The sequence below is a fragment of the Maniola hyperantus genome, chromosome 9, assembly GCF_902806685.2.
Source record: "Maniola hyperantus chromosome 9, iAphHyp1.2, whole genome shotgun sequence".
NCBI classification, from domain to species: Eukaryota; Metazoa; Arthropoda; class Insecta; order Lepidoptera; family Nymphalidae; genus Maniola; species Maniola hyperantus.
Genome location: NC_048544.1, coordinates 12710714 through 12726247, shown reverse-complemented (window position 1 = coordinate 12726247; position 15534 = coordinate 12710714). Strand labels below are relative to the sequence as shown.

The 15534-nt window shown below is 36.9% G+C and overlaps 1 protein-coding gene across 4 annotated transcripts in view; it reads left to right on the top strand.

Moving 5' to 3' along the window:
- Positions 1-157: 157 nt before the first annotated feature.
- Positions 158-15534, top strand: part of LOC117985050 (alpha-tocopherol transfer protein-like) — a 16173-nt gene continuing 796 nt past the window's right edge. Inside the window, exons 1-8 of one of the 4 annotated variants that reach the window (XM_034971740.2) lie at positions 158-295; positions 7781-7932; positions 8555-8714; positions 9806-9864; positions 11212-11408; positions 12452-12562; positions 14254-14356; positions 15164-15534. The exon at positions 15164-15534 is cut by the window's right edge and continues 795 nt beyond it. In XM_034971740.2, coding sequence (XP_034827631.1) covers positions 7782-7932; positions 8555-8714; positions 9806-9864; positions 11212-11408; positions 12452-12562; positions 14254-14356; positions 15164-15315 — 933 coding nt within the window. In that variant the 5' untranslated portion in view covers positions 158-295; position 7781 and the 3' untranslated portion in view covers positions 15316-15534. The other 3 variants (XM_069500928.1, XM_069500927.1, XM_069500929.1) reach the window with 3 other exon arrangements.

The window sequence follows — 15534 nt, the reverse complement described above, 5'->3', positions numbered from 1 at the left end:
CTCAGAGAGAAGTTGGCACTTGCGTATAATATTTCGACTGTGACATACAAAAAATCATAAACAGGAAAGATTTGCTACTTAGGTACTTCTAATGATAATATCATCAAAGAAAATTGTAATGACGAGACCAATGTCGTAACCTTTACAAGGTTCAAAGAACATGGATTCTGAAACTAAGCTGTGGAAGGTAGGTAGTAGGTATTCAGTAAGGTTTGGAGACTTGAAGTGTGCGCGTCGCTAGGCGGTGTTTAGAAATCTCGTGAATTCTTTGAAGTTCCAATTTAGGAAGCGCAAAGTAAGTGCATAATGATATTTTTAATTTATTTACAATGAAATTAAAATAATTTATTAATTAATACCGATTCGTAAACTTAATTAGGACACTTAAAATTTCATTTTTACTTATAAGAACTTTTATAAAAGTTTAATGAAAGAGTTTTTTCATAGGCTCGTTTCCAAATAATTTAATAATTTCAACGATGGTAAAAATACATAATTGGAAACTAAACTTGAAAAACTATTATAGAGCTGTTTCAGTTTAAAGTAATTCTCTAGTGACTACAAAGCCCGAGAATATTTATAAGGGTACCTAAATATACCTACCTTAATATATTTTTTGATCAAAATTATATTTACTATTTAGTAGTTCATAAATCTTATTAGTACTTGTAAAATTCTAGGAAAATTTATTTATTTATTTATTTAAAAAATATAGACTTCTAGAACTAGGTTTAGTAGTAGGTATAGTTATAGATAAACATTTATGATTTGTAACTTTTATGATTAATATGGACAGAGACACGGAAATAATTAATCTTCTTCGAGTCTTAAATTTTCAAGGTCAAGTTAGTCCTTCAAATGAGTTTTACATTATTATTCTTCTCATGTCACTCGACATTATGTACCTACCTACGTATAAGTAGGAGACATATTAGGTAGCCCATAGTTCATTGTGTTCATAATATATTGCTTTATAGGTAGGTGAAATACCTACACAAATCATTGTTTTAAGTTTGCAGTCAAACATGAATTAATTTTCGCGCTGTGGTGTTCACTCTATAGGTACAGACAATACCTACAGGGTACCTACTGCCCATACCTAGACCTCATATTAAAAATCTTCGATAGAGAATATAAAAAACATAGATCTGCTCAAGGAGGTAATCATGATAAGTATAATTATTTTATGATTTATTTCCGTAGGTAAATTGAGATAAAGATCATACTTAGTGGTTGTTAAAACATTGTTGAATTGATGATATTATATTTATTATTGTGTACTTAGATAAGGTAAGCCATAAAGAATACGTGCAAAATTTTAAGGGACTTTTTTGTAGCAAAACTAACTGATGCCCGCGATCTCGTCCGCGTGGATTTAAGTTATTAAAATCACATGGTGACTATGGGATCTTCCGAGATAAAAATAGTCACTCTCCAGATCTTGAACTATGTATGCATTTGTATGCAAAAATCATGCCGCGATCCGTTGCTCCGTTGCGGCGTGATTGAAGGACAAACCAATTAATAGAATTATTCTATAAAACCTACAAATAAACACACCTTCTTTATAATAATATAGGTAGTGAGTTAAATATTAAATTCCGAATAATCCAGCCTTAATAATTGCCTGTATTATAAACAGAAAGTCTGTGCGAAAATTCAGCTGCCTAGGCCCAAAAAAGTTGGCCTGGGTGTTGATGAATCAAGACTTTTCTTTTTATTGTAATGGTGAGAATACGTCTTATTACATTTGTATACTTATTATATTTTATTCTTCGGCTTAGGCTTCTGAAAGTCATGCTAGTATGTCATACTTATCTATCTATCGGTTGTTAACAATGAAGATTAAAAAAGTTTACTGGTCACCGTCATCATCATCAATCGATAGCCGTCTACCGCTGGACATAGGTATCTTGTAGTGACTTTCAAACGCCACGGTTTTGCGCTGCTGAATCCAGCGGCTCCCTGCGATTCGCTTGATGTCATCCGCCCACCTAGTGGGAGGTCTTCCAACGTCGCACTTTCTGGTGCGAGTTTGCCATACTAGCTAGCACCTTGGAACGTCTATCGGTTTTTCGAACTAAATGCCCTACCCATTACCACTTCAGCTTCGCAACGCGAGCTATGACGGTTACTCTGGTTTTCCTACGGAACTCCTCATATTTTCTGATTTGATGACGTAGAAAAACTCCAAGCCTCTCTCCATCGACCGCTGAGTGACTGACCTTTCTTACGAGACCCATAGTTAGCGACCATATCTCTGATCCATAATTATTGTCATCACTGCCAACACGCACTGTTCGAAGACTTTGGTATTCCTGGTTCTGGTTTGGTTAATTTCTTAAAACAATTTTTACCTAAGCGTAAAAACTGAAAAGTAAAAGTCCCAATAAACGGTTAGGTTTGGTTAGCTGCTGCACCAAATAGTGGAATGTCGTTCGTTGGTTGCAAAACCGAATTGCGCTAGAATTGATTGGTAAATATATGGTATCTACCGCCTCGCCTTGTAGGTACCTACCACCTTCCTGCTTGGGAAACTTACACAAATACATTTGTATGCGTTGTTTTTTACCTAAAGCAGCGCCAATATTGTGTTGGGAAATATTAATTTGCTAGCATAAGTAAACGGTGATAGCCTATTGGTTAAAACCTCGGCTGCCTATTCTGTTACGGAGTAAATCTTTATCAAAATACTAGCTTATGCCCGCGACTTCGTCCACGTGGACTACACAAATTTCAAACCCCTATGTCACCCCTTAGAGGTTGAATTTTGAAAAATCCTTTCTTAGCGGATGCCTACGTATAATAGCAATCTGCATGCCAAATTTCAGCCGGATCCGTCCAGTAGTTTGAGCTGTGTTGATAGATCAGACAGTTACCTTTTCCATTTATATGGAATATATGGATTTATATGGAATACTGACTGACTGATCTATCAACACAGCTCAAACTACTGGGCGGATTGGGCTGAAATTTGGAATGCAGATAGCTATTGTATGACGTAGACATCCGCTAAAAAAGGATTTTTGAATCAATCCCTAAAGGTGAAATTTGTGTAGTCCACGCGGATGAAGTCGCGGGCTTACGCTAATATTTAAATGCAGGTATACTTGAATGATACTGATAAAAATATGAAGTGCCTATTGATAACTAAGGATAACACGTGTTTAGTGTTTACACATCCGTCATTGCAAATGGCAGTAATGATAGTGTGACAAGAAACTTACTTGATTTTGGAAACTGATTGACGAAGTAAAGAGTGCTTAGTTCATTAATAGAAAATTAATAAAACCAAACAATTTTTTGTTAGATATCCATTTGAGAGTACATAATTTATGTTTGTGTTCTTGTGAAGTGATTTGTGCAGTTAGGATATTATTTTAAACTGTGTGTGCCGATCAGCAATTATAACAATTAGTGGTAATCTAGATTTGACTTTTTTAGGGTTCCATAGCTGAAAAAGGAAAAACGGAACCCGTATCTTTTGTTGTCTGTTTGTCTGTCTGTCGGTCTGTCAAGAAACCTACAGGGTACTTCCCGTTGACCTAGAATCATGAAATTTGGCAGGTAGGTAGATCTTATAGCTGACATTTGGGGAAAAATCTGAAAACCGTGAATTTGTGGTTACATCACATAAAAAAAAATAATTTTGGTCATGAACTAATAATTAGTATTTTCAATTTTCAAAGTAAGATAACTACCTATATTAAATGGGGTATCATTTTTTTTATTTTTTTTATTTTTGTTTATTTGAAAGTAATCAACAGCGTAAATACATAGTTATTATTTAAATTTAAATCTAGGTATAACAGAAGGCCAAAAGAGATTACTTAAAATTATAATTAAACTATTTTAACAGAATAGAGTTAGAATAAATGTAGGTATATACAATAATAAAATAAAATTACAACAGTGTGTGTATGATTGTATGTGTGTGTGTATGCGTGTGTGAGTGTGTGCTTATGAGTATGTGTGAGCGTGTGTGCATGTGTGTGTGTGTGTAAATGGGAGTGTATGATTGCATGCATATTTAGATGTTAGCTACTTTTTTTTTTTTGTTTTACGATGATAGTTTCTTAATTCCTTTTTAAATTTATTGTTTGATAGGTAAAATAAGTCAAACTCAGCGAACTGATTGTTATAAGTACGTACCAAGCGTGGAATTATAGAATTTCGCGCATAATTTGAGTTAGATTTGGGAACATTTAGAAGGCGCGTGTGACGCGTTCTTAAAGGTTGAGCATTAAATGAAAAGGCTGAGAGTAAGCTAGGACAATCGATTGAGCCGGTTAAAATTGCTTGCAGTAACAACATATCACATTGTTCCCTTCTATGTTCCAGTGAGCCGATACCGTAGTGAGTACACGCTTCCTCATAACTATTAAATTTTTTAAAGTCTTTAAAAGCTAAGTATTTAAGAAACTGCCTCTGTATGGTTTCAAGCCTATGGGCATATATTATGTATTGAGGCGACCAGATATTACACGCATATTCTAGAATACTCCGGACATACGCGAAGTAAAGTGTTTTTATGCATTCCACATTACTAAAAGAACGGGTTACCCGTTTGATGAAACCCAATTGTTTGTAAGCTCTATTTACTACCATATCAATATGGACATCCATTGAAAGTTTAGTATCAACTTGGATACCCAGATCTCTAACGGTAGTCACTCTGGGTAAGTTTGTGCCATTGATTATGTAGTCAAATTCAATTATATTTATTTTACGAGTCAAAGTTATATGGTGGCACTTTTTAACATTAACTGAGATCCTGTTCCTTGCGTAGTATTCTGTCAAGGCATTGAGGTCTTTTTGTAATTTATAACAATCTTCAATGGAACGTATTTTGGCGAAAACTTTTTTGTCATCCGCAAACATTAAGTATTGCGCATGGTGGAAGCAGCTTCCAATGTCAAATATATAGGCGTTATATAAAAGGGGGCCTAGAATGGACCCTTGAGGTACTCCTGAGGGTATAGTCACGAAGTCACTTCTAGCACTACCCAAGACAACTGCTTGCATATGGTTTTTAATGTATGAAGTGAACCACCGGAGCAAGCTCCCATTTATGCCAAGTACACTTAGTTTTTGAAGTAGGATAACATGATCTACACGGTCGAATGCTTTTTCGAAGTCCGTGTAGACCACATCCACTTGACATCTGTCGTCCATGCTCTGTAGTACGTAATCCGTGAAAACAGCCAAATTTGTAACGGTAGAACGATTCTTCATACGATCATATGAAAGGTCTTCACCTGTGCATTCTAAAACAGATTTTTATTTATTTTTATGTATGTTTTTGAATTATCCTGCAAAATGTCGAAAAAACACGACTGTAGTACGGAACCCTCGTTGCGCGAGCCTGACTCGCACTTGGCCGGTTTTTTTCTAATCATCTTGTTATCCGTGATTCACTCCATTATCTCATGTACTAAAAAGAAACGTCCTGACTCACTCATCAACGCCCTGCCCACACCCTTCGACGTAAAAGAAAGAAAAGAAAGAAAGAAAAGAAAAAGAAAGCTGAAATTTTGCACAGAGGTCCCCTTTATAAAGTAAACAAGGAATAAGGCCGGAGTTTTCGAAATTCCACGGGACCGAAGCCATTGGGGTCGCTACTTGATTAAACTCTCAAGGAACTTCTTTTAACTTAACTGTTAGTTTCTTCAAATCTTATCTCTAAACATTACCTAACCCATTCACGCCCGCTGCGCCCATTTGGAGCTGTTTCTTTAAGTAAGTACCCACATATTTTCACTAGCCTCCAATAGTTACGTCAATGGCATTTTTTCAAAATTTTACTACTAGTAAATCGGGTGGGTCCAAATGGGCTAATTAAAGCGGCGGTAATCACTTAACGTCAGGTGACCTGCCTGCTCGTTTGCTCGCTATCTCTATTAAAAAAAAAAGAATTGGTACTACACTTTTGCTAGGTACCAGTTCTGTATCAGCCACACAATATGAATGTTTATGCTTATGCTTAAACTGAAATTCAAACCATTTTTTTAGCAATTCATCATATTTTATTATGATAAAGTCAAATGATGGTCAATCGCAAGACCTTGAATCCTCTATCAATAAAGATAAGAAAATATTGCATGACCTGCGAAATAACCTAAAAATTACTGCGGTTTATGGGGCAACGTTGGTTCACGATGATAATCAAATAAGACCTAAATTAGGCAACCCAGCAGCTTATTAAATATAATTATAGAGCCTCAATAGCTCAACGGTTAAGGAGTGGACTGAAGTCCGGAAGGTTGGCGGTTCAAATTCCACCCGTTGCACCATTGTCGTACCTACCCCTAGCACAAGCTCTATGCTTAGTTGGAGGGGAAATATTAGGGGGAGTATTAGTCATAATTAACAAGGCAATAAAAAAAAATAAGCGGGCAGTTGCGGTTAGGTACCTACTATTTTACTACCTAAAACTTTAGAGGTTAACTTGATATAATGGAAAAGGATAATCTTGTAGATTTTAAACATACCTATACATAATTACCTGCTTAACAATTAAGATTGTTAGTTTAGTAGTGTTTAATGTTATTAAAGGATCGAAGTGATTTTTTGCATGGTTATAGTTATATAGTCCTGGAGAGTGACATAGACTACTTTTTATCCAGGAAAATTAAACAGTTCCCACTGGACTGGTTTTTAAAAATCCATTCCCCTTATACCTACGCATGGCAGGCTTTGGAATACTCTTCCGAGTTCAGTGTTTCCTGCCAGTTACACAAAAAACCGGGTATCTTTTACCTTCTAAGGCTACATCATCACTTCCCATCAGGTGTGATCGTGGTCATGCGTGCGCTTATAGCGATTTAACAAAAAACACGCGGACGAAGTCGCGGGCATCAGTTAGTTATAATTATACTTAATTAAACGAGAGAAAAGTCGATCCTAACATGTTACCGATGGGGAATCCCATCGGGCACACGCCTAGTTTGTAATAAAAGGTGTGTGCCACGAAGTGTGATTACAGAACGAAGTTTATAAGTTATCAATGATAACATTTTTTTATAAGAATATTAGCCATGTTAAATGACTAATATTCCCCTTTCCTGTCCAACTAAGCGTCAGGCTTGTGCTAGGAGTAGGTACGACAATAGTGCTACGGGGTTGAACCGTCGACTTTTCGGTTTTCAGTCCACTCCTTTACCGGTTGAGCTATTGAGGGATTATATAACAATGCAAGTATAGAGTCGGAAACCATACCATGGATCCGACGTCTTTTTATTTTATTATTACGCGCATGACTGACTCCTGACTCTTTTCCATACATTTTTGATCTTAATGGACGTTACCTTTACATTTTAAAACTACCCTCAATAATTATTATCATTGTTGTTTCCTAAAAATAATTTGTTCAATTGTTAAGTAGTCGGTTCATTATTTGATTTGAAACTAAACCCACTTGTTGCTGGTTGGTAATTTTAGTAGTGTATTACAATATTTTCTTTTAATAGGTAATAGGCTGGCATGGTATAGACATATAATGCGGAGGAAAGAAAGCCATGTCACTAGAAGAATATTAAGTATGCATGTGGAAGGAAAAAAGGGGAGAGGACGACCAAAGAAAAGGTGGATGGATTGCGTGAAAGAGGATATGCGTGAAAAAGGAGTGGATACTGGATAGTACGTTGACGAATGATAGAAGTGAGTGGAAGAAGAAGACATGTTGTGCCGACCCCACGTAGCGTGGGGTCGAGCTTGGGGGAGAGGAAGAAGAAGATTACAATATTTTCTTTTAATTCAGATTACTGTTTTCGTGTAACAGAATGGCATCAGCGGCGACTCTAGTACAGCCTTCTGGAGAGATGTGGAAGAAAATTCGAGTGGAACTCAACGAAGACGTCAACACTCGGGACCGGGACCTCGCCGCGATCAGGGACTGGCTTCGGAAGCAGCCACATCTTCCTGACGAATGGGGTAACTTCATTTATTTGTCTGACTGGTGTTCAGAGACCACGTTAAGCCGTCCGCGTCGGTCCCGGTTATTATCAACATCAGTACCCTTATTATATCAGTAATCAGTAATCTAAATATATAAAAGGAAAAGGTGACTGACTGACTGACTGACTGATCTATCAACGCACAGCTTAAACTACTAGACGGAGCAGGCTGAAATTTGGCATGCAGGTAGCTATTATGATGTAGGCATCCGCTAAGAAAGGATTTTTCAAAATTCAACCCCTAAGGGGGTGAAATAGGGGTTTGAAATTTGTGTAGTCCACGCGGACGAAGTCGCGAGCATAAGCTAGTCTTATTATAAATGTGAAAGTGTGTTTGTTCGCTGGTTTATTGGTTTGTTGGGTTGTCCTTCAATCACGTCGCAACGGTACAACGGATTGACGTGATTTTTTGTACGGCTATAGATAAAGACCTGGAAACTGACATAGGTTATCAAAGAGCAAAATCAAAGAGTTCCCACGGGATTTTTTAAAAACCTAATTTCACGCGAAAGAAGTTTATTTACATAAAAAGAAAAGACCTGTATCACTGACTGATTTATCAACACCGTTATAATCAATAAATTGTATTATTTTTACAGATGACGGTCGCATCATGACCTTCCTCCGGGGCTGCAGTTTTTCCTTGGAAAAATGTAAAAGGAAATTAGACATGTACTTCACAATGCGGGCGGCGTGCCCGGAGTTCTTCACAAACCGAGACGTGAATAGACCAGAACTTGCTGATCTTGTCACTAAAGTGTAAGCTGAACTTTTCTAATCTCTATACAATAAAACACAAAAAATGTTTATACCTACCTGTGTCCATTATAGACTGTGAAACCATCCAACAGATGTTCTCCAAAGTGGTTTCATTAAAAAGGCAAAATCACTTTGTTTGACCACCTAGTCTGGACTACCTATAACTACGACGATCACGTTCGAAATGAGAAAAGTGCCTCTTGCTGCTTGACGGACGCATCAATCAGTTTGATCATGCAAAACAAATCTACGTGCTTGACGCCAAGCCGCTTGACCGTCTCGAAACCTCTTAAGAATGAAAAGGGTATAAATATGAAAAGCTGTGATAGCCTAGTGGTTAGGACGTCCGCCTTCTAATCGGAGGTCGGGGGTTCGATCCCGGGCACGCACCTCTAACTTTCCGGAGTTATGTGCGTTTTAATTAATTAAATATCATTTGCTTTAACGGTAAAGGAAAACATCGTGAGGAAACCTGCATGCCTGAGAGTTCTCCATAATGTTCTCAAAGGTGTGTGAAGTCTACCAATCCGCACATGGCCAGCGTGGTAGACTATGGCCAAAAACCCTTCTCACTCTGAGAGGAGACCCGCGCTCTGTAGTGAGCCGGTGATGGGTTGATCATGATGATGATGAACAAATATTCAAAAGCTATTGGCAAATACATATCCACCTCGTTCTAATTCATTATTTTGTAAGTGCATTACTGTTCTTTACTTTCAAAGCAGAATTACTAATCGTAGGTACCTACTTAGATATTATAATATTCCAACGTTGTTCAATATAAGATTTCATCACTACCCCTATTACAAATGCGAAAATGTGTGTTTGTTTGTCCTTCAATCACGTTGCAACGGAGCAACGGATTGACGTGTTTTTTTGCATGGGTAGGTATAGTTTAAGACCTGGAGAGTGACATAGGCTACTTTTATCCCGGAAAATTAAGACTTTCCACAGGATTTTTAAAAACCTAAGTCCACGCGGACAAAGTTGCGGGCATCATCTAGTACTAAATATTTAATTCAAGCATTGGTTTGGCGTTAATGTAGTAATTTAGGTAGGTATTTATTTTGGACTACAATTCGTTTTTTCAGGCAAGGAGCACCTCTACCCGGATTGACACCAAATGGACGTCGCGTCACAATATGTAGAGGTAATTATTTATCAGTTATTATATCTGTATATATAAAATTCAAAGTCCTGACTGACTGACTGACATAATATATATCAACGCACAGCCTAAACCGCTGGTCCTAGAGACATGAAATTTGGAGGGTGTGTTCTTTGTAAAAAGCAGGTATCCACTAAGAAAGGATTTTTTGGAATTCCACCCCTAAGTGGGTTAAATGGGGATGGAAGTTTGTATGAAAGTCCGTCATTTTTGAAGTTACATCGATGAAAATTGGTATTTAAGCTTTCGGTTAAAAAATAAAAAATACGTATTTCACGATTTTTGGAAATTCTACTACCAAGGGGGTTAAATAGGGGATGAAAGTTTGTATGAGAGTCTGTCATTTTTCAAGTTATTTGCATGAAAATTGGTATTTGGGTTTTCGGAAATAAATGAAGAAATATGTAGGTATTTCAGGATTTTTGGAAATTCAACCCCACCTCGATTTTCTAAATTCCACCCGAGCGAAGCCGGGGCGGGTCAGCTAGTTTTATACTTTATTATACAATTTGATTTGAAATAAACACAGTTGAATAAAGCATGCGATATAAAATTAAGTATCACTTGCTTTAACAAGGACAGCATCGTGAGGAAACCTACCTATACATATGTACTGCAAGGTACCTATGTACCTGAGACTCTCCCTGAGAGTTCTCTACATTGTTCTCAAAGGTGTGTAAAGTCTGCTAATCCACACTTGCCCAGCGTGGCAGGCTATGAATTATGACCTAAGCTAAGCCTTTCTAGAGGATGGCGATCTGTGTATTTTAAATGTAAAAAAACCGACCAAGTGCGAGTCAGGCTCGTGCAACGAGGGTTCTGTACTACAGTCGTATTTTTTCGACATTTTGCACGATAATTCAAAAACTATGATGTATAAAAATAAATAAAAATCTGTTTTAGAATGTACAGGTCAAGACCTTTCATATTTATGATACCCCACTTGATATAGTCACTCACTTCGAAAGTTGAAAATACTAATTATTAGTTCATGACCACAATTTAATTTTTTTTGTGTGATGTAACCACAAATTCACATTTTTCAGATTTTTCCCCGAATGTCTGCTATAAGACCTATCTACCTGTCAAACATGATTCTAGGTCAACGGGAAGTACCCTGTAGGTTTCTTGACAGACCGACAGACAGACAGACAACACAGTGATTCTATAAGGGTTCCGTTTTTCCTTTTGAGGTACGGAACCCTAAAAACTGAGATGAAACTCGTGCTCAGTAGTTAGTCGGCGATGGATTGATATGATGATGATACTTAATAATAATAATATCAAGAGAAATAGCGAAGTATTAAACGGTTTAGAACTAAATTCCAGGTCTTGACAAGAATATAGACGCAGATCAACTGAACAACATGTTCAAGTTGGCGCTGATGATGGGAGATGTTAGGCTGAAGGAAGAACTGGAGGGAGTAGGCGGCGATATATACATTCTGGATGCTTCAGTGGTGTCGCCGAGTCATTTAGCCAAGTTGTCACCTTCCTCGATAAAGAAGTTCTTGATTTGTGTGCAGGTTTGTACTATTACTTTCAATTTTGAAAAAGCAACAGCCAGTGTCTTGCTGGTTTCTCTCGGTAGAAAGGACTTTCCGAACGAGTGTGAATGATTCGTCATTCGAAAGCAGTTGTACCTGTATCTATCTAAATATATAAAAGGAAAGGTGACTGACATAGCTGACTGACTGACTGACTGACTGACTGATCTATCAACGCACAGCTCAAACTACTGGACGGATCAGGCTGTAATTTGGCATGCAGATAGCTATTATGACGTAGGCATCCGCTAAGAAAGGATTTTTGAAAATTCAACCCCTAAGGGGGTGAAATAGGGGATTGAAATTTGTGTAGTCCACGCGGACGAAGTCGCGAGCATAAGCTAGTCTTTAATGAAAGTCTTTCTATTTATATTTCAAAAGGTTGTAGGTAGGTACACCTAAGCACAGAATATGTAATAGTACCTAAGGATGATTAGTAGTACAGTGCGACAAGGCTATTTTTTTTTTTTATTAAATTAACTTACGGCTACTTACACTAATACATATAAAAAACACTTAATTCTGATAATATAACTAACTAAATGTAGTCACCAATTAAAAGTTAATACAACCTTTACCAACATATGTGACAAAATAAAAATGCATACATCAATTACAGATAAGAGTTAAGACTCAAGACTTCCAATACACAAAGATCTTTTCCCGAAACCTATACCTTTAACCTAAACGCGCTAACTTGGCGCGTGGCGAAAATCAGAACTAACGTTGCCGTCAAGTGTCCCCTTTGTTCTTGTTTGAATTTTCTAGCCTTTGTTCTCCAACACCACTGCCAATATCACTGAAGTGCCAAGAGAGCCTTGGCGCACTGTAAGTACGAATTTCTAGATCATCTTGACAACATTGTGAAAGTCAGAAAATATCAAAAAAAAATACCCGAGTACGGAACCCTCGGTGCACGAGTCTGACTCTTACTTGGCCGTTTGTTTTCTTTACGAAAATTCTCCACAAAACTGTTTAAATAATAGCAATGTGTCTTTAACTTTTATGTCTGTGTTCTTCAGGAGGCGTATCCAGTCAAACTGAAAGAGGTCCACATAGTTAACACATCGCCTGTTATCGAGTCCCTAATAAACTTTATCAAGCCTTTCCTGAAGGATAAAATTAAGAACAGAGTAAGTTTTGTTTTATTTCCCTAGTTCTTTAATGTTGTAAGTGTATTTTTAGGGTTCCGTACCTCAAAAGGATAAAAGTAACCCTTATAGAGTCACTTCGTTATCTGTCTGTCTGTCTGTCAAGAAACCTATAGGTCCCGTTGACCTAGAATCATGAAATTTGGCGTGTAGGTAGGTCTTATAGCACACGTTAAGGGAAAAATTTGAAAATCGTGAATCACAAAAATAATTAAAATGTGTTCCTGAACAAATAATTAGTATTTTCAACTTTCAAAGTAAGATTACTATACTAATTGGGGTATGATATGAAAGGGCTTTTAGCCTTTACGCGTACATTTTAAAACAGTTTTTTATTTATGCATAATGGTTTTTTATTTATAGTGCAAAATGTCAAAAAAACTACTGTAGTACGGAACCTTCGGTGGACAAGTCTGGCTTGCGTTTGGCCGGTTCTTTTTATTTACTTATCAAACCTGAGCTGTGTCCAAGGAATTTAACTTGCAAAAATCAGTTTTGTCAAGTCACTTGCATTACACTTGCACTGTTTAAATACTCGTAGCAGTCACTACTTTGCAAAAGCTGACTTCTTTCACAAACATACAGGCTGCTTCAATTCTCGAAAAACTTTTTATGATAAACTAGCTGTCCCGGCGAACTTCGAACCAACACCTAACAGTCGTTTCTTAAAATTATTTTCTTACTTTAAATTTTTCTCTCCGTAAGAACTATTCTCGTACCTGCTTCAAGGAATATTATAAAAAAAGAATCAGCGAAATCGGTTCAGCTGTTCTCGAGATTTTCGATCAGCAACACATTCAGTGATTCATTTTTATATTATAGATTGAGATAAAAATGAATTGCTGAATTGTGAGATTAATGTACCAAAAGTGATGATGAAGCAGCAGACTTGAAATTTGTTTACAAAAATACTCTAAAAAACCAGGGTATCAAAGATTATAAAGGCTTGAATGAAAATACGCTTCTCCAATCTGGACAAAAATCACGTGTGACTATCAAAACAATCACTACCAGGCGAACATGGTAAAACAGGCGTTCTGAATAAACAAGCCCCTTTTTACCCCTTTCCACCCGCCTCATTCCATCGCTTGCCTCCCTTTGTATGGGAAGGTCGAGAAATGACATGTTATCGTTTATCGTAGTGAATAGATGCAATCCAGCGCGAGCGGTATGATTGTGTTCAACATTGAAGCTACTCAGCTCATTTGACATTGGTTGGGTCTACATTGCTGCTTCACTGACTGATGTTAAAATAATTTTTCGTAGAAAACCTTCAATGGATTAAAAATAAATGCCAAATGAGGTGAGAGGCTATCCATTCTGCGTTGAACACCGAGTTAGCGAATTTATAATAAAATTTGATTGTCATATTCAGTCAATGGCATATTCCTCTTTATTAAAATTGGCGCGATTTTTCTGCCGTGATCCAAATCAATGATGCTTTTAAAAGACGATAGTTAGTCAAATGGAAATGTATCACTTCACTAGACATAAAAATATATACTTAGGTATGCCTAAATATTATTGTAATATACTTATTTTCATCTATTTTCGATAACTTGGTAATACAGATTGAATGATTATTTTCAGTGCAAAATTGATAACAAATTGAGTAATTGTTAGACATCTTTAGGAAATATAATATTTTAATTTTATATTTATTCTTGTCCCAGATCTTCATTCACTCTGACATCAACACGCTAAAAAATCACGTGCCTTCAGAGATGCTTCCAGAAGAATTTGGCGGCAATGGTTGCTCCTTGGATGAAGTGAACAGTAAGTGCATTAATTCTTTTGAAAATCATTGCTTGTATGCCGACTATAGGAAAGTTTCATTGATGTCGAACCCACCCCTTAAAGTCTGTGACCCAGCTGGGAGCGGATGCGTCCTGCGGGGTGGGCAGTGGGTGCGATGCCATACTCTCCATGCCGCTCAACACCCCCTCTCGATAAGGACGCTTCCGCGCGTTTTCCTTCTAATTTCTTGTAAATATAAAGAGTTTGTTCTACACGTTGGGCACCCCGCAGAACGCACCCGCTGCCACCTGGGCCGCAGACTTAGATTTAAATGAGTTTAACAATCTTTTAATATTATGTTACTAGGTTCATTCATTTTGGTTCTCGCATAATTTCTAAAACTTATAAGATTTACAAAAATCAAATATGGCAGTTTATACTGATTAAATCCATCATTATCATGGTCAACCGATAGATATCCATTGCTGGGATAAATATCTTGTAGGGACTTCCACATGGCACGGTCTTGCACTGCCTGAATATAGCGGCTCCCTACGACTCGGTTGATGTTGATGTCGTCTTGTTGTGGGGGTCTGCCCAACGCCGCGTTTTGCCAAATATGGTATTTGACAACTAGTCAAATCAGTGACTTTTTAGCAAACCTCAAAACGCGCGCTTTGTATGCGAGATTCTATGAAATACTGGAATGTGACGTCACATCATAATGACGAACTTTTCTAGTTTAATCGATAATTCAAAATGGTTATTATACTTAAAACTAACAATGAACGTGGATTTTGCTTATTTTGAAAGATCCTCTATTTAATAATCAATTTTTTATCGCAGGTGCATGGATGAAAAAGTTAGAAGACTACACACAATGGTTCAAAGATCAAGAGTCGATTAAAGCAAATGAAGCTCTAAGACCTGGAAACCCTACAAATTACGATGAACTCTTTGGAATTGATGGATCCTTTAGACAGTTATCCATAGATTAATATCGATTTCTATTTATTTTGCCATAAGTTTTTAGATACCTACGATTTTTAGATACCATTTGTTTAAATTAGAGCAGGTGCAATTGTAACAAGAAAATCTAACTTATTATTTGTATGAGAACGTCGTAGTTTATTAGCACAGAAGCGTTAAATACAATTTAATAATTATTATTATTATTTATTATTTTATACTTTTTTGCAAACAACACAAAGTAAACA